The 22,961-nt window shown below is 35.8% G+C and overlaps 2 protein-coding genes and 1 long non-coding RNA gene across 3 annotated transcripts; 2 read left to right on the forward strand and 1 right to left on the reverse strand.

Moving 5' to 3' along the window:
• The first annotated feature begins 613 nt into the window (after nt 1-613).
• LOC118486697 lies at nt 614-993 on the forward strand. The gene is made up of 3 exons (XR_004879558.1): nt 614-697; nt 789-851; nt 931-993. It is a non-coding gene; the product is annotated as an uncharacterized LOC118486697 (long non-coding RNA).
• A 915-nt stretch (nt 994-1,908) lies between these two features.
• On the forward strand, nt 1,909-3,543 carry LOC110906031. The gene is made up of 5 exons (XM_022151377.2): nt 1,909-2,027; nt 2,191-2,253; nt 2,349-2,529; nt 2,692-2,958; nt 3,046-3,543. The coding sequence occupies exons 1-5, from the start codon at nt 1,960-1,962 to the stop codon at nt 3,355-3,357; spliced, it is 891 nt and encodes a 296-aa protein (XP_022007069.2). The 5' UTR covers nt 1,909-1,959; the 3' UTR covers nt 3,358-3,543.
• An 8,178-nt stretch (nt 3,544-11,721) lies between these two features.
• On the reverse strand, nt 11,722-13,024 carry LOC110906032 (protein FAR1-RELATED SEQUENCE 5-like). The gene is made up of 2 exons (XM_022151378.2): nt 12,497-13,024; nt 11,722-12,384 (listed from the first exon to the last, which is right to left on the reverse strand). The coding sequence occupies exons 1-2, from the start codon at nt 13,022-13,024 to the stop codon at nt 11,722-11,724; spliced, it is 1,191 nt and encodes a 396-aa protein (XP_022007070.2).
• Nucleotides 13,025-22,961: the final 9,937 nt, after the last annotated feature.

Below are 22,961 nucleotides of genomic sequence, written 5' to 3' on the forward strand. Positions count from 1 at the left end.
TAGCTCAAAAAAAATAGAGTGCGAGATAACTTTTTTGGTAAGACTTACTGGAACAAGAATATACTTATCGTACTTCGTTCAGATTCGTTGAGCCATAAACTGCTTTTTACGTTCTTCGTACAATCAATTTACTCCTACACGTTAAAATTTTATTTAAAAGATGGATTAACAAGCTCCATTTTGATTACATTTTCCCGAAAAAAATAACAGTACCATTAAAAACGCCTATGTATAGTAGTTCAAAAACTTAGGGTACATTTAATGTATCGTGGTCATGTACTGACTCTTTAAACCCAATCATTTCTAACACAAAAATAATGATAATTGACAGATTCGAATAAACAGAATCATGTGGATGTGCGAAATAAAAAACGCAGTGCAGCGACTGATAATTTACTGAAAAAAGGTAAGGTGCAAAAAAAAATATAATACACGCGCGTGTGATAATAAACTGATACTATTTTTTTAAAACGTATATAGCATCTGGCAATGATCGGGGGAATGGCGATGGTAAGCGAATGAAGAATGATGTGTCAGCAAAAGGTAACTTTAGTGATGACAATCCTAACAAAAACGTTATGTGAGGAAAAGCTAACAATAATAAACTGATACTATTTTTTTTAAACGTATATAGCATCTGGCAATGATCGGGGGAATGGCGATGGTAAGCGAATGAAGAATGATGTGTCGGCAAAAGGTAACTTTAGTGATGACAATCCTAACAAAAACGTTATGTGAGGAAAAGCTAACAATAATAAACTGATACTATTTTTTTTAAACGTATATAGCATCTGGCAATGATCGGGGGAATGGCGATGGTAAGCGAATGAAGAATGATGTGTCGGCAAAAGGTAACTTTAGTGATGACAATCCTAACAAAAACGTCTTGTGTGATAATAAACTGATACTATTTTTTTTAAACGTATATAGCATCTGGCAATGATCGGGGGAATGGCGATGGTAAGCAAATGAAGAATGATGTGTCGGCAAAAGGTAACTTTAGTGATGACAATCCTAACAAAAACGTTATGTGAGGAAAAGCTAACTTTAATTTCTTTATTTGAAATAGAAACTCCACTTTAATTTCCTACACGACAACATACACGTGCAGTAATTGTACATAGAAAAATAATAAAAAAAAATAATGACATCAATGTTACATTTCTCTACAGATGAAAAAATGTAAAATGTTTAACTAACAATAAAGTAAACCACCAAATGTATGTCCTAAAATTGCAAACTAAGCGTAACATGTGTGTATGTGGCCACATAAAAATAAATAGATCGGGGTAAGGCTGACAAAACACCAGAGATGATAGATGGAGAAAGGTGCGGAGATGCCACTACAAAAAAATGCTACATGTGGAGACATAGGCAACAAAGAAAATGAGGCAAAAGATCAAGAGACGATAACTACAACAAGTAAGTTTTACATCTTACATATAACCCGTCACAAGTGTAGAAAAATCAAGAAAACCAAATCATACACAAAACAAACTAACACGTATGTGTCTGTGTACATGTGAATGAATATAAATAGACAAGAACAACGAAACACAAAACATGCAAGGATTGTTTGATGTGCCTACCTTTCACCTGCTCACACAAGACACCGAATTAGGTGACTCATGATTCCCCAAAAAAAATGAACATGTGTTATTTCTGTACACAACGGATAATTCGACTTATCAAAACGAAAAAAAATTGCAGGTGATGATGTCGATGATACGCATGACAAAAATCAAGAAGGTGAGTTCTACATGTTTTTTTACTTCTTTCGAAGATTATAATAAACTTGGCATTTTTTATTAAATACTAACAAACAAAAACTAAAATTGAGCAGGGAAGGGAACGGCTGAAAATGATATCACACGTAATGCTTGGATAAAGGAATTTAAATCAAGACGAAGAAAACCAGTTGGTAGGTTCAACCGCTCATGTGATGACCATGAACACGAAATGGGAATAGACATTACAACGGAAGAACAGCGTATTTGGGATTTTCTATTCGATGTGAAGTACTCAATGTAAGCTTCAGTTTAAAAATATTAAAAAAATAACTTGTTACATTATGCAAAACTTTGGTCCTATGATAGATTATGGAATGTTTTTGCTCCAAATAGTATGTTTTTTTTTAAATAGTCTATTATGTTTTAAATGTATAACTGCATATGATTTTTCACAAAACAGGACACGGGGAATGGTCATCTCCTTGTCTAGCGGGGTAACAAAAAAATTTGGTCAATCTGCTGGGTAACTTCAGCTATAAAAGATATACATAAAACATAATAGTCCTAGTTTCTTGATATCCAGAATCTAATTTACATATCTAACATTGTCTTGCGCAGAGATGTTATCTTCGAGAGTATATACGGCTTAGAACTCACAAAAACGCTGATGCGCAGTTTGAGGGAGGAAGTGAAGGTCTGCTCTGATGTAGTTGATGCTTGGGTAGATGTGATGAATTATGAAGAACTTGACAGAACCGACGGCTGCCCGACGCGGGTTTATTTTAGCACAACTGTGATAGTAAGTATTCATACTATATTACTTGATCTTTGACTGTGATTTTGGATTTATTAAGTCTTTGGGAACGTTGTAAGTATGTCTATCTAAATGCATCTTTTGAATTATGGTAATTCGGGGCTTGCACCACCTTATTGACACAACTTATTTGGAAAAAAAAAACAGGACAGCTGGCTTTTGACGGATTCTACTTGTGATGATGATGAACGTATGCAAACGTTCGGCGAAAGGATGGTCGTAGGCGGCGCATATGATTTCATTGGGATCAAAATGGGTTTCTTTCCAATCCTCGAGAATGATGAATATTACATGCTTGTTTTCGATCTGGAAAACGGTGAAATAACCGTCATAGACCACAAGCCTGATCGCACACCCTTAGCTGGCATTAGGGATCATCAAGACTACTACAAAAAAGATACACCATACAAAGTGGTTAGTCATTTTCTTTTCCCATAAAACATTAGGATGAAAAACAAGAACTCATACAAAAACTGATTAGTTTATCTTTTTTTTTTACAGAAGCATATGCTGGACAATTATTTGGAGCATTGCAAACATCCGTTAAAGGATAAAATTGCACCAGCCAAGATTAAGAGGTGTGATATCCATTGGGCGACAAGTGCACATCCAATGGATAGTGCAGTATTCCTTATGCACCACATGCAGAATTTTAACGGCGTTGGTAAACACTTTGAATGTGGTTTTAGTAGCAACTGGAAGCAAAAGCAAAAACAGATTCTTACCCTCCGAAAAAAATTCGCTACACGCATACTACTCTGTGATGTGAATGTGATGAAGGGAAAGGTTCGTGATGCTGCATTATCAGTGTAAGTTGCTGCTCCGTATGGTAATGTTATGTTTTTTTGTGGATGGGACTATGGTGTACAACTTAAACAATTTAAACTCGTACTTTGTCAGTTGCCTATATGTATCTAACTATTAATGTCTGTCGTTGATCCGGACATCTTAAACATTTTGGTGAAGCATAAGTAAACTACTGGAAAGTTTGACAAGCGACCATAACTATCAATATGTGTGTTCTTTGCTATAATAATTAGCGTTAGTCAAGCGGCAATAACTATCATTACAAATTGCTTTGTTACAAAAAAATACCTTTCTTTGTACAACAAACAGTACCAAAAAATAATGTAACAAGATATATTAAATTGAGGGGCGAGTTACCTGCTATGCAAACCTAACTACTCATTATAATATATTTTCATAAATGCCAGCTTTGAATTGTCAAATCTGCAAAAAAAAGTACACGCATGTACCCAAACCATATCCAAGAAATATATAATAGTACCCATTATTATAATAATATATATAAAGTACAATCTCATATAAATGTCACGTTATGGGGAATACTCTTATAGTATTTTTATAAAGAAACAAAAAGTGAAGTCTTACAAAGTAGTTGTTATGGGGAATCTAAGATGGACAAAAAGCCAGGATAGTTCTCAAATTGTACTTATGGGAAACGTTGTACTTATATCTTATCTCAATTGTAATACTATTATAGTATTTTTATAAAGAAAAAAAAGTGAAGTCTTACAAAGTAGTTGTGCCAACTTGGAAGTGACTAATCTGCATAAGAAGTACATACATATCGAACACTATATCCAAGAAATATATAAAAGTACAGTCTCATAAATTGCCCCATTATGGGGAATCTAAATTGGACAAAAAGAAAACTTATCACTTATTAATGTTTACACCAATGAAAAGGCATAAATAATAAAAAGGAAAAATATGTGTACTTCTATCTCTATCTTATGTCCAATTAAAAAAGGAATAAATCACTATAAATCACTACTTCTATCTCTAACTATATTCATTGTTAATGTATCTCTGTCATGATTTCATAACTATAGTACACACATCTAATAAATTCCAAATTGACTCTTTGCGTGTAATAATAAAAATATAAAATATATATATACACCTATCACATTTGGGTAAACAAAAAACGATGGAAAAATCAAAAGTTCAAATCTTTAAAGAAAATTGTAACTCCTTAAATCAAAAAAATAATTATCTTCTATGTTGGTCAGTGTAGTACATTTAATGTTGATGTAAACTGATGTAAACAATCTAATTAATTTTTCCACCTAACATCATTTGATTGTCTATAAAATAAGGTGAAATGTAAACATTAGTTTCATCACTTGTTCACCATAAAGAACTAAAAAAAACCACCTTATTATGTCTAGTCCATCATCACCGGCGAACTCAAAATGGGTTACCAAACGATTACGGAGAACTCTTTCATTCGAACTCCAAACTCCAAAATCGGATTGCAACCCAGAGTGTTCTCAAATCACAAAAACCCCTTCCATTCCGTCAACGCCGCACACTGTTGAAGAAAATCTGGATATCGATGCTAAGCTTATAAGTGATCTCCTTACTAACACTAAACCTGAAGTAACAACACATGATGAGATGTCGCCAGATGATGAACTTTTGGATGTTGACTGGGGATCATTTTACTTCACCACACAAGTTACCCCCGTCAAAAAATCTTCATCTGTGGTGCTCGCAGACCAAGCAAAACCAGTCAACGGCACCCAGGAGACCTCCCCGGCAGTTGATCAAAAAACTATCGATGATCCTGAAGATGATCCTATAGATGATGATTACTCTTGTTACTCTCAAAACACCCTTATCTCGTGGGCCAACCACAACCCGTGGGAGAGTGAGCTTAGCCCAGAACCACTTAGCACTGAAATTGAGTATGGCACACCAAGATCGTTTCTTAACTAAATAGTGGTGTTTACATCAAGTTGCTATTATCGGTGTGAAAAAAAATGTGCCCCAATTTTCCCTCTCTCATGCAATATAGGGGCTACTTTACTTATCCTATGTTGTTTACCATATCTAGTGTTGAAGTTATTATGTACTCAACTATTGAGATAAATCTATGTTTTTTCCAGTGTATCTTATTCAATAATTCGTGTCATTATTATATGATTTTAAAAAAAATGATATCTTAAAAAAGGGGCATACATAGATTACACACTTTAGGGAAAAAAAATAAATAAATAAAAAAGAGTCACGTGATCAAATCTAAAAAAACATACAACGTTGTTGGGGAAAAAAATATATTCAAGGAACGTTCAAACAAAGGCACATGATCAAACACACATAGAACAAAAATGTACAAAAAAATCTCGCTGAAAAAAATGTATCTCGGATACACCAAAAAAGTACAAAAATCAGAGGCAAAAAAAAATGTAACATGGTAAAGACAAAAACCAAAAAAACAACATAAAAAATTCTCAGATTCAAAACATCAAAAGTCTACATAAAATCTTAGGGGGAAAAATGTAATATGGTAAAAGCAAAACCCAAAAACCCATAACATAGAAAAATCTCAGATTCAACCAAACATCAACAAGTACATACTAGAAAATGTCATTAAACATACTAATAAGCATAATCCAACTAAGTACTAACTAAATCATAACAAACAATCCTAACAAGTAAGCTGCCAAACACTAACGCTAATATCAGTAACCATATAACCCTATTCTTCTTCCGAATTTCTTGTTCGCGGGTAAACAGTTCAGCTTGCAGGTTGTTGATGTTCCTCAAAAGACCTGGTATGATCCTAGTTGACCATAAGCACATCGGTGGGTCGACCCAACCAATGAAAGGGCAGTTGCTAGGCTACATTAAAAATAAGGGCAGTTACTTATTAAAACCAGGGTTCGAATTTTTTTACCTTAAATGGACATGAATAGAACCTTCTTCCTGGGTTATCGTCGGTCCATGATGTCCGGATAACAGCAATCCTCCCACATGAACACCTTTTCATCTTTTTCGAGAGATAGATGAATTGTATACGAAAAAGAGAGATGAGAAAATCATATATTTAAATATAGTTTGGGTAGTTGGAGATGGAGATAGTTGGAAGCTTGTAGTTGAAATGATGGATCTAATATAAAGATATGAACCAACCATTTGTCGGTCCCATTGTAAATATATCCTTTTGTCATTACCCACGTCCATGTACTTCCTACTTTTTTTACTTTTCATTACTTTTTTTAACAAATGGGGCTTACCCCCCCCCCCTAGGAAAAAGTTTACCACATATCTACTTGAATAAACCAAAAACATAATAAAAAAAAAATAATAATACATCCCAACAAAGAAAGTAACAACACACAAACTAGATAGTTTTTTTTTCCATTAGATATTACACCACAAAAAGATTACAAAAACATTAGACACATAAATTACTCCTTAGATAATGTTGATAACCTGATACACCTGATACTACACCTAATTTCTAATTAACCTAAAAACATACATACATCTTAAAAAACAACATAATTAATAAAACACACCAACAACACCTAATTTCTACTTGAGCTTGTTCATGTGAACCATTTTTTGCACTTGCATGGGTTTGCTGGCACAGGGGAAACTGATATGTTTATTGGGAAATATGAATCCCACTCAATTTCACTCATCCATGAGACATCATCAACCCAATCACTGGTTGTGGGATCTTCAACATCTCTTTTTTTTGGGTATATTGTAGGCTCACCCTTGGGCACTACTCTTGGCTCCATCTTGACTGTAGCGTTAACAGTAGGCTCGTTTTTCGGTATTGCTCGCGCCGTAGGCTTCACATCGGGTTCAACCTTGGGGGTCGAAAAACTAGTTCTCTTCCCGCGGGGGTGCCCATCACTGGTAAAAATCTCCCTAAGCGTACGTATGGGCATAACGGGTAGAGGGGTTGTTTCAGGAATATCGCCAACGCCGACTGGAGTCGATGCATACTTTCGAAGTCTCTTGCCAACATTAATGAACTCATTTTTTTCAGGCTTGAGATCGATCGCCTCAACATCCGGAACTTTGGAAACCAAACATGGCCTCTTGTGCATTGTTATGCTTTGTGTGTGATAAGTAGGTAACAATGCTTTGGGGATATACACATTGGGGGGTGCTGAAACTTATTTATAATGAAAAAGGATGGTGGTGATTAGATATGAAAGTAAATGACAAACTAAATGCATCGCCAGGTAAAAAAGGAAAAATTAACAAAAAGATACATCTTGTTGTATGTATTATGTAAAAATGTATCTACGGCTAGTGTTTTGTAAAAAAAATACAAACAGAAAAAAAAAACACAAACTACTATATGTGCATATAATTTTTTTTTGTTACTGGCTTTTGTAACGAAAAGGGTCATTTTCTAACTAATTATATACGTAAAATGGATGTAACGACCAAAATATGTAACATGGTATAAAAAAAAACAAAAAATCCATAAGATTGAAAAATCTCAGATTCAAACACAACAAAGAATCTACAAAAATACTCATGGTAAAAAAAAATGTAACATAGTAAAAAAAAAACTAAAAAATACATAGCATAAAAAGGTATCAGCTTCAACGAAACATCAACAAGTACATACTAACGAAAATATCATTAGCATACTAACAAAGGATAAATCCAACTAAGTACCACCCATTTCTTAATCTCAACAAACAATGCAACGTTTACTTCTAACACAAAACATTAGGGATATCATTTCATAATGCAACTGATCAGTTAAACCATAGTCATTAAACTTAAAACCATACGACATACCAAAACCACATACATCCTGTAACACCTCGAATTTTTGTGTCCAATGATGTGTTAACACGTGTCATTTGATTACACGTGGCATCCATAATAAATAAAGGACTAATTTTGACAAACCTTGAAAGTATATAAATTCGAGGGTTATAAATGTCAACAAGGGTAAATATACTGTATAATAACCCTGAATAAATGCTTGTACCTTCAAACGAATAAATCATAAATCGTACGGAAGCGAAACGCGGAAGAAAGTGAGAGATTACGAACTACAGGGGTTAACTGTGTCAACATGTTTAATTATACCTCTGAGTGACCCTTTAACGTTCCCAAGGCTTCGTAACAGTATTATACGCTCACTAGAATATACTGTATAAATTCCGCGAAGTTCCGTTTTAAAACGAAAGAGTTATACTCGAATTCGTATGAGAAGGGTTAAAAGCGTCAACAGTGAAAGTTAAGGCTTTCCAAATAATTAATAAACTAACCGGGGACTTTATAATGCGGGTAGATAACACGAGGCCCCTATCGGTAAATAACCGAGGGCCAAACCGCAAAGTTACCCCTTCAAACCCGAAAGGTCAGGTAAATCATTACGAAAGATTTCGTTATTAATTACCGGATTCTGATAATCATTACAAAAGATTTAAAATTTCTGGAAATCTGACCTCTCGCGACCCGCGTTGTGCTATGGGATAAGTTGAGGCGGGCCGCGAGCCTCCTAAAATACGCGCCTGATATTTGAATATCAGGCGACCCGCATTAAAATGGCATGGAACTCCCATGCGGGTCGCGTAAAGCGCCCAGATGCAGAATGTTAGTAACTACATGCCTTTTGGAGCTTATGAACGACCAAACAATCAATCAATGAGGCATGGGTGCCCCCTACTCGACCCATACACCTTAGGGACACCTGCCCATGATCCATGATCAAATGTAGGTTGAGTTGTGATGATCTTGAGGGCCTAGTTTCACTATAAATAGCCAAGTTTGGCTCATAACATTCACACAACACAAAACACACTATCTGATCATTCTAAGAAGCTCTCAAGCATCCCTCTGAGTTCTTAAGTCTTCCCTCAACTTCTGTAAGTCGTTCATAACCAATTTGGTCTTGCATTTCCATAGATATAGCTTCTAAACACAACCGTCGTAACTAACGGTTGTCATTACAATAACTTGCAAATGGTTCTGTCTTATGACAGATCAAAAGTAGTTTTGAGTAGGTAATTATGTGGGTAATAAACCTCTAAAAGGGTTCCCCCTGATCACCACTCTAACTATGTCAAATATCGAGTCAAACGTGCGGTTAAAAAGTCAACAGAAAGCTATTTTAGCGATTTATGCATAATCTATAATGTATATGTTATGAAACCTGTTTTGACACTTATAAAACATGATATGAAGTATATAAACTTGTTTGCGCTCGTTTGAATCGACCATTTGCTATATTGAACCGGTTCGGAGCCGAATGTCGCAAAAGTTTGACTTTTGCTTTGACTTCAGTTCTGACCCGTTTTAATGAGGTATAGATATGCCTTAGGACTCTCTTAGGACCAGGTCACATGTTGATATAAACCTCTGTGATCGGTTCATGAGTTATCCGAGTCTTTTACGCATTTCCGTTAATCGCCTAAAAGTTGACCGTAACGACCTTTTGAAAATAAAACGAGTATTTCGGACACGTGAATGGACCAGAACCTTGCTTAGTAAATTATAAGCATGTCCGTAAAGTTTCACGTCAAACCGAGGTCTAGAATGGGAGATATGCTAATTAGCGCAAATTAAATAAACTTTTGTAATAAACAGCGCAATTAGCATAACACCTATCTAAACCAAGATTTCGTCACCAAAACTTTTACCCACTGTATTAAAATAATATTTTGGGAATTTTAAAGATTTTTAATAATTTTTACCTCGCTCATAACCTGCGGTTATGGCTACGGTTCGGTAAATACCGAATATGCCCTTTTCGGCCAAAACATGAGTTCTACAAGGTCTTTTGACCCGATTCCAGTTGCTACTGATTTTAAATAATAAATAAAGTATTTTAAGCTTTATAAGCTGTTCGGGAAACTCAGATTTCCTGTAGAACTCGAAAAGCTCTTTTAAAAGTCTTTAAAATGACCAAAAAGCCCCTACGGGGCATAATATTAACTTAAACTCGTTACGGGCATCACGGAGAGTATCCTACTGATACCACAACCTCTTTAAGGCATATTGACTTAGGAAATAAGCATACGACTCTCATGGTTAACCGTTTCGCCTATTGCGCGCGCGGTTCGGCTTATGAAACTAGTTTTCATAAATTAGCCGATACGGGTCAAATTATATTATTTGGACCCCAAACTCCAGAGTGTGAACCATAAACCCATATAAAACAAGTCTCCGAACTTGTTGGGTCAGAATCGCACTCCATTCTCGGTTTTTGCCTGTTCGCGCGAGTAAACCATATCTATATATATCGGAACCAACCGGTCTAGGCTACGGCCATTATAACGACTCGTTAGGATTCTAAGAGGTTAATCAAAACCTTCGTTCCAGATTAGGAGCCCCAGTAAAAGCTATCGGTGATTTAATCCAATTAAGGAAATATACTTGCAAAGGTAAATACTTTAACTTATTTCCCCTATATGGGCTTGGGTTACGGTATATTAATACCGCTTGATTGAGCATTATATTCTTCCATCGCTTAGGTGGTTGATTAAATAATATGATCGGCTCATTTAAACAGTTTTGTTTCTTAAAAGCCTTTGGGGGGTTTAATGACCGTTGTCCCGGATATCCTTGGCATCATTTTACGAAATGGCCACGACCATCGACATCCCGGTGTAGGCGTACACCCGGTATAAAGTGTCGACATTAAATTAAAAGACGTAGCCGTTGGTTTTTGTACTACGGTTTTACGCAATGTGGTGTGTCTATAAATCTTTAACCCGGCACGACCCGGGCTACTGAACGCATAAAAGAACATGTAAAACGTTCACAAGATTTTATTATAATTTTCCCAAGTTATAAAAGAGTTTGTGCCTTGTGCATTCAAATCAATTTTAATAAACATTTTCAAATGTGTCAGTTGAATGTATTTACCAGTGTAAACTGACGTATTTTCCCCAAAAAGATTAAATGCAGGTACTATACGTAATGGGCTGGTATTAGCTTCCTAAGCATCGTACATAGTCTCGCAAACTCGATGCTGCATCTGAATGAACAATATTTATTACTTTTGATCCGCTGTGGATATATTCAACTTCTATAATACATTTGATATTACAACCAGAGGTTGAAATTTATATATTTATCTTAAGCTTCCGCTGTGCATTATATAATTGTGTGGTTTGACTATATTGTTGCCAACATCGTCACGGTAATCCCCCACCGGGCCCACCGGTGAGACACGTGGAAATCGGGGTGTGACACATCCTAACATGCAAACATATGCATGTGCATCGATTTTCAGATAATCTACACATGCAAACATGTGCATGTCCAAAAGGGGTGATCAAAGTTTACTTGCGCTCCACTAAAATGGAGACCAAAAAGCTGGCGTCATAAAAGTTTTCAAAACACGCACATCACACACATCAACATAAAAATACCAAATCAAGTGGACTCCTGACTCGCAGAGCTTGAGTCCTCGTCCTCGTTACCCGATTTATTCTTGTTCTTCTTTTTCTTGCAATTTCTTGAATCATGCCCAGTCACGTACTTCATACAGGTTCGGCAAAGCCTGGGTGTTTTGGGAGGTTTGACAGCAGAGTTGCTCGTTGCATCCTGAGGTGCTCTAGACAATCGCCGGCGTTTGCCGCGTCCTTTGTTCCTGATCCCGTCTGGATTGTCGAGAGTTACGTCCCCATCTAAAGAAACACCAAGCAATTCTTCAACAGCAGCATAGTTATCATTGTTGGCTTCGTCATCAACTGGTCCTCCATTTAGTAACTTGCATTTCAGTTCCTTTATCTGCTCAGCGAAAGAGGAAAGTCCTCCAACATCGCTTCTTAATGCGTCCACACATTCAGTTACGATCTCAAGAATCTGACTTCTCGCAGCAGCTTGTGGACGAGTGTCAACGCCATATCGACTCTCAATAGAAAATAAACTTTTAGGAAGCACGTCCCTAGACCAACGCTTAACAACATACTGGGCCGGGATTCTTTCAATATTGTTTACCCGGTAAACACAAAAAATGTGCCTACACAGATATCCAATACGGATGAAGTTGTTGCATGAACAGGATACCGACTGGTTACTCAACTCAAGTATAACCTATAAAAACACCAAAACACATAATTAAGCTTCTATGAAAAAAAGCATAATGAATAGCTTAAAACAAAAAATGCAACTATAAGGATACAGCAAAGTAGCCCAGCAAAGTTACCGTAAATGTGTTGGTTGCATTGTTACGTTTGTCCAATTGATTCACATAGTAAACACAACCATCATCACAATCCTCCGTGTTTACAATGTAACAAAACAGCTTCCCCTTGTATATCTCTTTTCTTACTTCTGTAGAAATTGCATGTGTATACAACTCAAAAGCATGCTTCTCAATAGCTAGGTCAGTACTGTCCATGAATACACTAGATGAAGTTTTAAACTCTGCAACACGTTGCATGTAACGCTGATTGTCTATCCTAGTCTCGTAACATAGCATGAACTGAACTAGTGTGTTAGCGCTAGAAGAGTTGACCTTGAAGCTTGAGTTAGAGCTTTCACATCTTGATGTAGTCTTCATCAGACAACACATTGGGATGTCACGGAAGTAGGCAGGTACCCATTGGTCCCTAATTGAGTACATGTCCTTCAACCAGTCGTGATCTTGTAACCCATATTCCTCCATCAAAAGTTGCCAACGCGTCTCAAATGTAGATGGCTTCATGTGAATACTCCACACCAAACGATGCATCAATGCTCTTAGCTCAGAGTTTTGTAACAGGTCTCCAGCAATCTATACATATGAAAACACAAAAACTGTTTCATTGAATAACAAGCCAGCACCGAATGTCACACATTGTTTATGATTATCAACGCCTGTGAAAGGAACAAAAATCATGTTGTACCTGTGCGACAAAGAAAAAAAAACAAAAGTTAAATAATATGTTAAAGGGAAAAAAAGTGCAACTATCAAAAACCTTACTTGTTAGTGTGATAAGTCGCATCAAAAGCTAACACATCCCCAAACACCTCGTAGTTTATCTTGGAAATTTCGTCTGCCCAAAAAATCGATCTCAATTGCCCTTTCTCAACAACAAACTCATAGTAAAAGTCTGGTAAGCTCTCAGATCTCTCTTTGAGACGATCTATAACAAGTTGCGCATCACGATCGCCAATATAAAGCCTAACCGACTGGCTCCAGTTCTTAAAATCAGTTGGCGTGCCACGTACATTGTGATGTCCACCCATCAGGGACACTAAAACTCTGTGAGAAACAATCGGACCAATTCTGTTCGAACTCCTGTTATGGATAAACTGTTTCGATGCAAATGGTAGTTTCCTTGAAGTCCTACTTAGGTCACGATTGAAACGCTCAACAAACGGATGATTATGGTGCTCATTGAACCCTACCACTGTGCACGTAGAGCTGCCCTCACAAAACTTAACCAGTATACTAGCCTTGCAATCTGTCACTGTGAAATTACTTTGCCTAATAGTCAAGCTTGAATGCTCCAAAGTATCAGTTTTACGCTTAATCTGTGGTTTTGAATATTTAGTACACCTTATGTACTGGTGAGTGACAACCCCCTTCCATCTCTTGGTTTGACCCTTACGAATAGAAAACCCAGAATACACAGCATAGTCCTTGTACATACTGGACACATCCTTCCACGTTTCATAAACAGAACCAACAACAGGCTTTAAAACAATAGGAACATTAGGACACCACATTCTAGTCTCATTGGGTGTGTGGTGAACATAAAATTCCTCGTCCGCATGAACACCTAGAAAAAATGTATTGATTAATAAATTATAACACGTATAGGTTAAAAAACAAATTTACTTGTAACATGAAAACATAACAAACTGATACTGTAGTTTCCAAAAATACAACATTAACACGTTTTCCAAAAAATTCAAATAAAACGTGGAAGTACATTTTATTGATGACGCAAAAAAGTGTAGATGCTATTGCATTTTTTTAATGGTGACCATATGTCATACTTTGTTAACGTATCCTTACTAAATTATTATTATGGTATGCGATAGTGTCACCTTTTCAATACATACTATCATATATAACCTAACCATAGTACCAAGTTCAAGACCTTTGTTTCCAAAAAAATATAAAAACTTAATACAAGTGTAACGACATGTTTTCTAAAAGCTTGTTTCTTAAAAAAAATGGTTACACTTGTTTTTGCCTTGGAAAAAAAATACCACATTTTCAACCAAACTACCCAAAACATCATCTGTTTAATAATAATCATAATAATAATAATAATAATAATAATAATAATAATAATAATAATCATAATAATAATAATAATAATAATAATAATAATAAACTACAAACATTAAAAAAATGGGGTGTTACAATAAAACTATAGATAAAAACAATGACCTGTGGATAGCAACTGAGTAAAAGTACAATCTTGAACACCATCTTCATCATCATTTTGTCCATTTTGATTCAGAAGAGAGGCTACACATAAAAAAAAAAAAATAAGCAACAAGAATCCAATGTACATCTAAACAAAGAAATCCTTAATTTACACAACAGAAAAAAGAAAGGAACCAACATGAATCGAACGAAAATCTACACAAGCATTTAAAGCTGTACATTTAATGAAACAGAAAATAACATCACTCACGTGGAATCTCTGAAGAAATAGGTTCAGGATCTGAAGAAACTCTACCCTCACCCAAAGCATCTTCATCTTCATTAAATGCAAAATGAAGTGAAAGATTATGTGGGACAACATTTAAGGGTGAACCGGGATCATCATTGAGGTTGGGTACCTCCGTACCGCCGGAAACAGTTAGATGTTGTTGGTTGTTCGAATCAGCCATGTTAAATGCAAAGTCTCTTCAATGGTGAGTAAGGATTCTCTCTTTAACACATTCTCTATGGTGTGAATAAATGAAATGAAAAAGCTGATGAGAAGATATGATATTGGAAGGTTGTGAGAGTAACAAGGGAGAGAAGAAGAAAGTCTCCCAAGTACTATAAGCATTTATTAAAAAGCATGACAAGAAGGAGGTTTGAAACAAGGAGGAAGTCTGCGTGGGCAGACATCACCATCCCCATCAATAGATGTCAAAAATGAAACATATAAAATTACTATCATGCCCTTGCTTCTTTCAAATAACAAATTAAACGTGGATCAATCCTAGCCACATATTAGAGTTTTCAGGGTTTAGTCAACTGGACTGAGTTTTCTCATTATAATTAGCCTATATATATATATATATATATATATAGGGGAAGGATGTATAGAAAACCCACTTTAATTTAGAAAACCCGGGAAACTCAAAGCTCCCGATGTTTTTTTGTTTTGAAAAAATTTACACATGTTATATGCATGTTTTAAGGGTTTTGGGCAAAAAAAATCAAAAAAAGCGCCGAGTAGATATTTTTTAAAAAAAATTAAACAAGTTTTGGTGTAACATATGTTACATTCATCTGACATATTTGTAACATGTGTTACACCAAAACTTGTTTATTTTTTTAAAAAATATCTACTCGGCGTTTTTTTGATTTTTTTTGCTCAAAACCCTTAAAAACATGTATATAACATGTGTAATTTTTTTCAAAAGAAAAAAACATCGGGAGCTTTGAGTTTCCCGGGTTTTCTAAATTAAAGTGGGTTTTCTATAGATACTTACATTATATATATATATATATATATATATATATATATTTATAACCATTAAAAACTACATAAACATACAAAATAATTATCAAAATAAAAAACTATCATTCTTCGTCGTCTTCGTCGATTTCGAACCCAGGAATCGTTGAAACATGATCCACCAAATCAGATCGAAGGTTGTGATGTATATCCCTTGACTTGATCAAAAATTCATTTGCCGCTTTATCTTCGTCTGTTACGTTACCTGGTTGGGGGTCATCGTCATCATAGTAGGTAACGGCCGCTCTACCTTCATCCTCCAAAATCATGTTGTAAAGAATGATACATGCATACATCACGTTTCCAATCTGATCCTTGTCCCATAGTCGACAAGGCATTGCCAATATTCGCCACCTTTTCTTCAAAACACCGAATGCTCGCTCGACGTCTTTACGTGCATGTTGATGCAGATTTTGTGTCCGATGCTTGTCGAATAGATTAGTTACTATTGTACGCTGAATTTGTAATAGTTAGTGAAACGGTCAAACAAACGTGTATAGACCCGCTCGTTTGAAGTGGTCAAACGAGAGGGTTATTTGGTTGACCGTGTGGGTTTTGCTAGACAAATTATGGTTGTATAATGTTTGGTGTCGAAGGATAAGGCATCGAAGGATTGTGTATATCCTTCGATGAGCTCGAAAGATATCCATCGATAGATGAAGATGGACCTCGAAGGATATGTCATCCTTCGAGGTATATGTGTATCTTTCGATAGCTGGATGATCGATAGATGATCTATCGATCAATCAGTTAGATCCTTCGACCATACAACCTGTGTTGGGTATAAATACCAACACTTTGTCATTTGCAAGACCAAGAGAGTGTAAGAGTTTGAGAGGAGTGTGACAACTGAAAAAAATAATGGTACTTCCGTACAACTTCAACACTTGATTTAACGTTTAATTTCTCTCATTACGAATGGATTACTGCATGATTAGGTCGTATAAGATCTAGCAATCATAGGACATGGGTAAAAAGGCTAAACAATATTAACACAATCGCCACGTCGCAAGAAAACTGCAAACTATGTCCTAATATGTTGGCAAAATGCTGAAAACACTATTCACCTGAGCACACTATTCATGGCAGCAAGTTCCAAAAACTGTCTGAACAAGCGATGAAGGGCATGAACGCACTTGGTAGATGAAATACAAATAAAAATCCCTAACTAGGGACCCTAAACACTAGAACACAATAACTTTCCGGTAAATTCACATAGTTACACTTTGTCCGTTCCGCGCTAAATTAGAACAAAAATAAGTTGTCCGCGAAGCTAGAAAAAATAATCATTGGCATTTTGAATGTCCATAGGACTTTTAAATAATATATGACACCCTAAATAAGCTTGGGCATATCAATGGGATACCCGAAACATATACTCCCGGTGTCACGCCGCGACTTTCACACACTGTCCAAATTCGAGCTTGTATTTCTATCATCCAATCTCCTAAACTAAAAGGCTAGCGAACTAGTTAGCTATTTTGGCATCATAAACGCCTTAAATAAACGTCATAGCATCGATGGTAAAACAGAACCATCGCTCCCGGTATTATATAGCGTCTTTTATATAGCACCCGATATCGAACCGACGAGCGAACTAGCGTCATTTTTACTATCCAAAATCTATACCCACTAAACTAATAAACAAATTAGACTATACTTAAAACCCTAAACTATCATTAACACCCCAAATACCCTAATTAATCTAATTACTAAAAAGTCTAAAATATATCCTAGTTATATTTATAATCACATGTTTTATAAAATAATAATAATAATAATAATAATAATAATAATAATAATAATAATAATAATAATAATAATAATAAACCATACCCCCCATTTCGTTCATGTGGGGGACCCCACATGAAATCATCCAACAATATTATTTTGTGGATAAAGAAGTATGGTGTTGGAGATTATTTGAAGACTTTTAGGGATCTTGATTCACCAGCTTGTCATACATATCATATCACCAACACTTATCACTTTTATTCAAGATTTTGCAACCAAGAAACACCTCCTAATCCCATCATATTTCGGCAGCCCCCCAAAGCCCACAAACCCTTCATTTTGAGCCATAAAAATCACCATTTCAACCCCTAACAACCCATTTCAACATCATCTATGGAAGGTGTAAGCATGGACCATTCTTATGGCTTTGGTTGGAGCTTAATCTCTTCTAAATCATCATCTTAACACACTTACAAAACTGTAAGCATTTTACTTATCATTTTAAGTTTATTATTATGTCTAGATTACTAAGGTACTTGTTGATCATCTTGAAATCAAAGAAAAATTTCGCCTAAAACCCTAAACCAAAACTTAACAACTCACTAAATGTGAAGTATTATGTGATTATTATGTGTATTAGTGTTGAATGAGTTGTATGATCATGTTGATTTTTGGTTAAAGTAGGATGATTAGTCATGAGATTTATGATGATCATGTTGTTTATTTAGTGTAGTAACTTATATAAGTGATGATCTTGTTATATTAAGCTTAAAATGTGATTTAAACACTTAGAAGTTTAAATCAAGAAAGATCATCACCCTTAAATCCATGAGCTTTATTTATATATGTGTTTAAACTTGAAAGATTAAGGGTTTATGAACTAAACATGGTGATTAAGAACTAATAAATGTGATTTTTACAAAATAACAAGTGATTTAATAAATGGTTATGAAAACCACACTTAAAAGTCTTGGATTTCAAGACATAAAAGTCTTGGATTTAAAAAAAATATATATATATTTATTAAATTATTAGTGTATATATATATATATATATGTATATAAGTGCTCATGATTTAAGGAAATAAGTGGTAGAAATTGTTTACTTAATGTTGTAAATTGTTGAGATTAGTGAATTGATGTTGATGGTAAATTGGAAATGATTTTAAACATGTTTTGAATACATGGGAAAAACGCCATAGTTTAGGGAAACTATGGCGAAATTTCATAAAAATCTAATCGCGATTAAAAAGAGATTAATGGGGTGACTAAGATGGTTAATCGTGATTAGTAAACTTAATTGTGATTAGCGACTCTAATCATGATTATACAAACCCTAAGGACGATGGTTAAGTCCTAACAATCCAAGAGTTTATATAAACTCAAAAGGATACTTTTATAACATAAAATGGGTAAAGTTTTTAAATAAAACAATAAACATAATTTTTGTGAAGATTATATTTACATATGTTAAAAATACTATATTTGGTGTATGCTACTTGTATAATGGGTGTATGTATTAGTAGTAGGAAGAATACTACCAAATATAAAAATACACCACACTTGGAAAATACACTAAACTTATACATATGAGGTTCCATATATATTATGGTTAACACAAATAAACGGACAATGAAACACGGACGAACGGACATCGAACAAAACTACACATATAAACCAAACGTTGCCACAAGTGTAAAAATAAACTATTTTTGGACACTTCGCATATATGTCCAAGACAACAAAAGCCGGAAAGTACAATAATAAAAGTAACACTAACTGTGGTTCTAAAAATTTACTAATATAGTTATATCCTACTTAGTAAAAATTTGTCACAAATTCAAGAACATAAATATTGGATTAAGTTATATAACTTTGGGCCTTTAGAATTAAATTTTGGGCTTGGAATAACATAAATATTGGGCTAAGCCCAATACCTTAAATACGTGGGCAAAGGCCCATTTCCTAAATTACTTACAAAAGCCCACTTACAATACTAACATGGGCTAGGTCCAATAACCTATAGAGCTTGGGCTAGGCCCAAATACCACAAAATAAGGATTAAGCCCAAAACACTAAATTGTGGGCTAAGCCCAAGGTAAAATGTTTGTATATATTTTTTTATAAATATATATTATGCAAATACATTAATACGGTATACCTACACGTACAATACGGGATACACATACGTATAAAAGACTCACGCACATGATGATGTACTCACACACACTTGTTGAAGTGAACTCTCGCAAGAATGCCGTATGCATACGACAACGTATTGGCGATGTTAAAAATAAATATTTTTAACACTTGAATCCATAAAAGATATACGGCATTATATTTGTGTAACAAATATAAAGTCTCAACTCAAAGTATGCTAGAAAACAAATGCCAACATATTACTAAAATACACAAGTGTTCCAAAAACGAAATGAAAATGATAAACGTTCAAGATGAACAACGAGTACAAGGTCTAGGAAGGACCAACGTGTCTAATGAGTTAGAACCTTTGTAGGTTGACTCGCATTTACGGAACACGTTGATTGAATATCTCTCTCTCAGGAACGCAAAGCTGTGAGTTCATGTCCCCCTTTTCTCTTAACTGTTTTCGGATTTATAACTCTCGGGGGTGAAATACATGTTACGTATGTTTCAATGGTATGATTTGGCTATGAAATGAACTATTAGATCATGTGAGCATAGGCTGAAACTGAAATTCCAATAACTCTCATAAGAAACATGGACAAAGGTTAGATCTAACGGGTACGGCCGAGCCCCACTCATGGTCCATTTGTGACTACTTAGAGTGCTTTTGTGTCCCAGTAGAGGTGATTCGACAACAGTCAAGGTGATTTGACACAGTCAAGGTGATTTGACACAGTCAAGGTGATTTGACACAGTCAAGGTGATTTGATACAGTCGAGGGGATTCGACACTTTTAATAGCCCACTCGGGTTGGGTACTCCCTATGTCTTCACATATATTAATGTCCTTGCAAAACATTAATTGATCTGTTCATAGACGCTTTACATACCTGTTTTCAAAGGAATCTCTCAAATGTTTACAAGTTTATTGGAACTCATACAAAACGCATGAACTCGCTCAACTTTTGTTGATGTTTTCAAAATTACATGTGTTTCAGGAAACAAGATGGATCTTGGGCGCAGGTGTTGTTTTCATGATGTAAATTTCAAGTTTAGATGTCATCCGCTTTTGTTGGTTTGTAACTTAACCGGAGGTCATGTTGATTGAAACTTAAATGACTTGTGATTGTGATGTTTTAAACTTTTGAATGGATGAACATCATATTAATCATATAGTTGTTTGTTATAATCGAATGCAATGAAAACTGATCAAGTCACACGCACACGCTTCCGCAAAAGTCAGGGTGTGACAGGTTGGTATCAGAGCCTCGATTGTAGTGAACTAGGATTCCTTCTCGAGTCTAGACTACAATCACTAGGATTCTCTCACGAAAACATTTTTACAAAAGGGTTTTTCATTGCATTTACGAAAGCGCCAAGATCCATGAATCAAACATTTTCAAAGGAAAGACAAAAGCAAGGACATTAGTAGGGAGGGAGAATACCCCGACTATTGCGCCAATTGAGGTATAGTCTATGCGATATAGACTTGCCAAAGACGAAATGACCCGCGAAAGAACAAACGAGAGTTATATGTAACATGTTGCATTTATTTGCATGTATATACTAAGTAACATTATTAGTCATTAATATATATTCATATATGTATACGGAATAATTATTGACGGGAACGAGATACCTTCGACTTCGAATCCTATTATTATTCTTGACTCGCACAATGAGACTATTGACCTCGCGTTTATTGCGGAGCTTATGGCTGATGTAGTTACCAAACGAGGCCCTGAGCTTGAATTCCGTGGAAGATGGTTGTTCTTCCCTCTCGAATGCGAAGGTGCCTGACTACGACAGTGACGGTGAGGCGGAGGTGGTAACCTTGGACAACAACCTTATCAGCAGGACGAGGTCCCTGTGGCTTTTACGAAACATGATTGACGACACTCTTGTCCAGACAAGGAAGATGAGGTACTCATCTTGAAGGTGCCCCTCCAACTACTGTTGTTAGGAAACTCCCTTTATTCCTACTTCGTCTAAGCATTGTGCCATTTCGCGCATAACGACATGACGTTGGCGCGTGGACCATTATAAAGGTCTTTTCCATGTTGAAGGTATGAAGACAGTAGTGTCCCTTCTCTGACTGATCGGCTGCTTTGAACGAGAGAAAAATTAGGGTGACCATGCAAGACAATTTATTATTACAGGGGCCCACGTAATAACAACTTGTAGTGCATGGAAATCCTGGTGGACTCTGCGGGTCAAGCTAATGATCATCACCCATTCAAATTTTCTAAGTTGTTTAAACCTTCATCTAATAGAACACTAACCGAGATAGTTACTATAACACACTTCAAAGTAGGAAGTTTGCCTTTGCCTACTTTGTGCCTAAGACTTCTACCCGTAATACGAGTCGTTTGGGACCGGTATCTAAGCAAGTGAAGATGACTAACACTCAGAAAAGATTCTTCTCATCCTTCACCTCACATGCATCCTATCACCCACTACCTATATCTCCACCAGCAACACCCCTGCCAGTAACTCTACACTCTCTATCCCGCAGCACCCCATCGTTTGAGTAGTACATTCGCACCTTGGAAAAAAAACGCTCTACGGTTGCCACAAGTCACAATTCGGTTCCAAGGAAGAAGTCACGTACCCTCACAACCTTATCTCCGCGTTTTCACTATCACCCCTATACGTGGTAGTAATGCACAACCCCCCCCCCCCCACCTTTTGGGAAGTATGCCCGTTTTTGTAAAACTAAAGACCCAAGAAGACCAATGTAGAAGGAAAATAGTCACTACTTTTGTATTATGAAACTTGTATGACCGAGGTGGTATAACCTCGAGTCCATTTTGTTTTTTTTTTCTAAAAACAATGCATCAAGTTGTCAAACATATACGAAAGCTCGGTGGTTGTTTTCTTATTTATACATTGTCGATTATATATGCATGTGATGTTATGTGATTGCATGTTTGCTTGTTGTGATGATTGTATATATACATATATACCTCATAGACAATTATTTAGTGAATGTTGTCTAACCTACCCGATACTTCTTGTTAGAAGAAAATGTCGTCCAGACGTGACACAGACACTAACACGTTACCAAGGACAGAAGCCGAGCTTCAGGAACGCATATCGCAGGCAATTGCACAACA

The sequence above is a fragment of the Helianthus annuus genome, chromosome 14, assembly GCF_002127325.2.
Source record: "Helianthus annuus cultivar XRQ/B chromosome 14, HanXRQr2.0-SUNRISE, whole genome shotgun sequence".
NCBI lineage: Eukaryota > Viridiplantae > Streptophyta > Magnoliopsida > Asterales > Asteraceae > Helianthus > Helianthus annuus.

Bases quoted from the DNA above. Each gene is read 5' to 3' on its own strand.
- LOC110906031 (XM_022151377.2), top strand. From the start codon at position 1,960: ATGGGAATAGACATTACAACGGAAGAACAGCGTATTTGGGATTTTCTA. The intron at 2,530-2,691 runs GTAAGTATTCAT...AAAAAAAAACAG, and splicing joins ATTTTAGCACAACTGTGATA to GACAGCTGGCTTTTGACGGA. The intron at 2,959-3,045 runs GTTAGTCATTTT...TTTTTTTTACAG, and splicing joins AAGATACACCATACAAAGTG to AAGCATATGCTGGACAATTA.
- LOC110906032 (XM_022151378.2), bottom strand. From the start codon at position 13,024: ATGCATCGTTTGGTGTGGAGTATTCACATGAAGCCATCTACATTTGAG. The intron at 12,385-12,496 runs GTAACTTTGCTG...GTGTTTTTATAG, and splicing joins ATGCAACCAACACATTTACG to GTTATACTTGAGTTGAGTAA.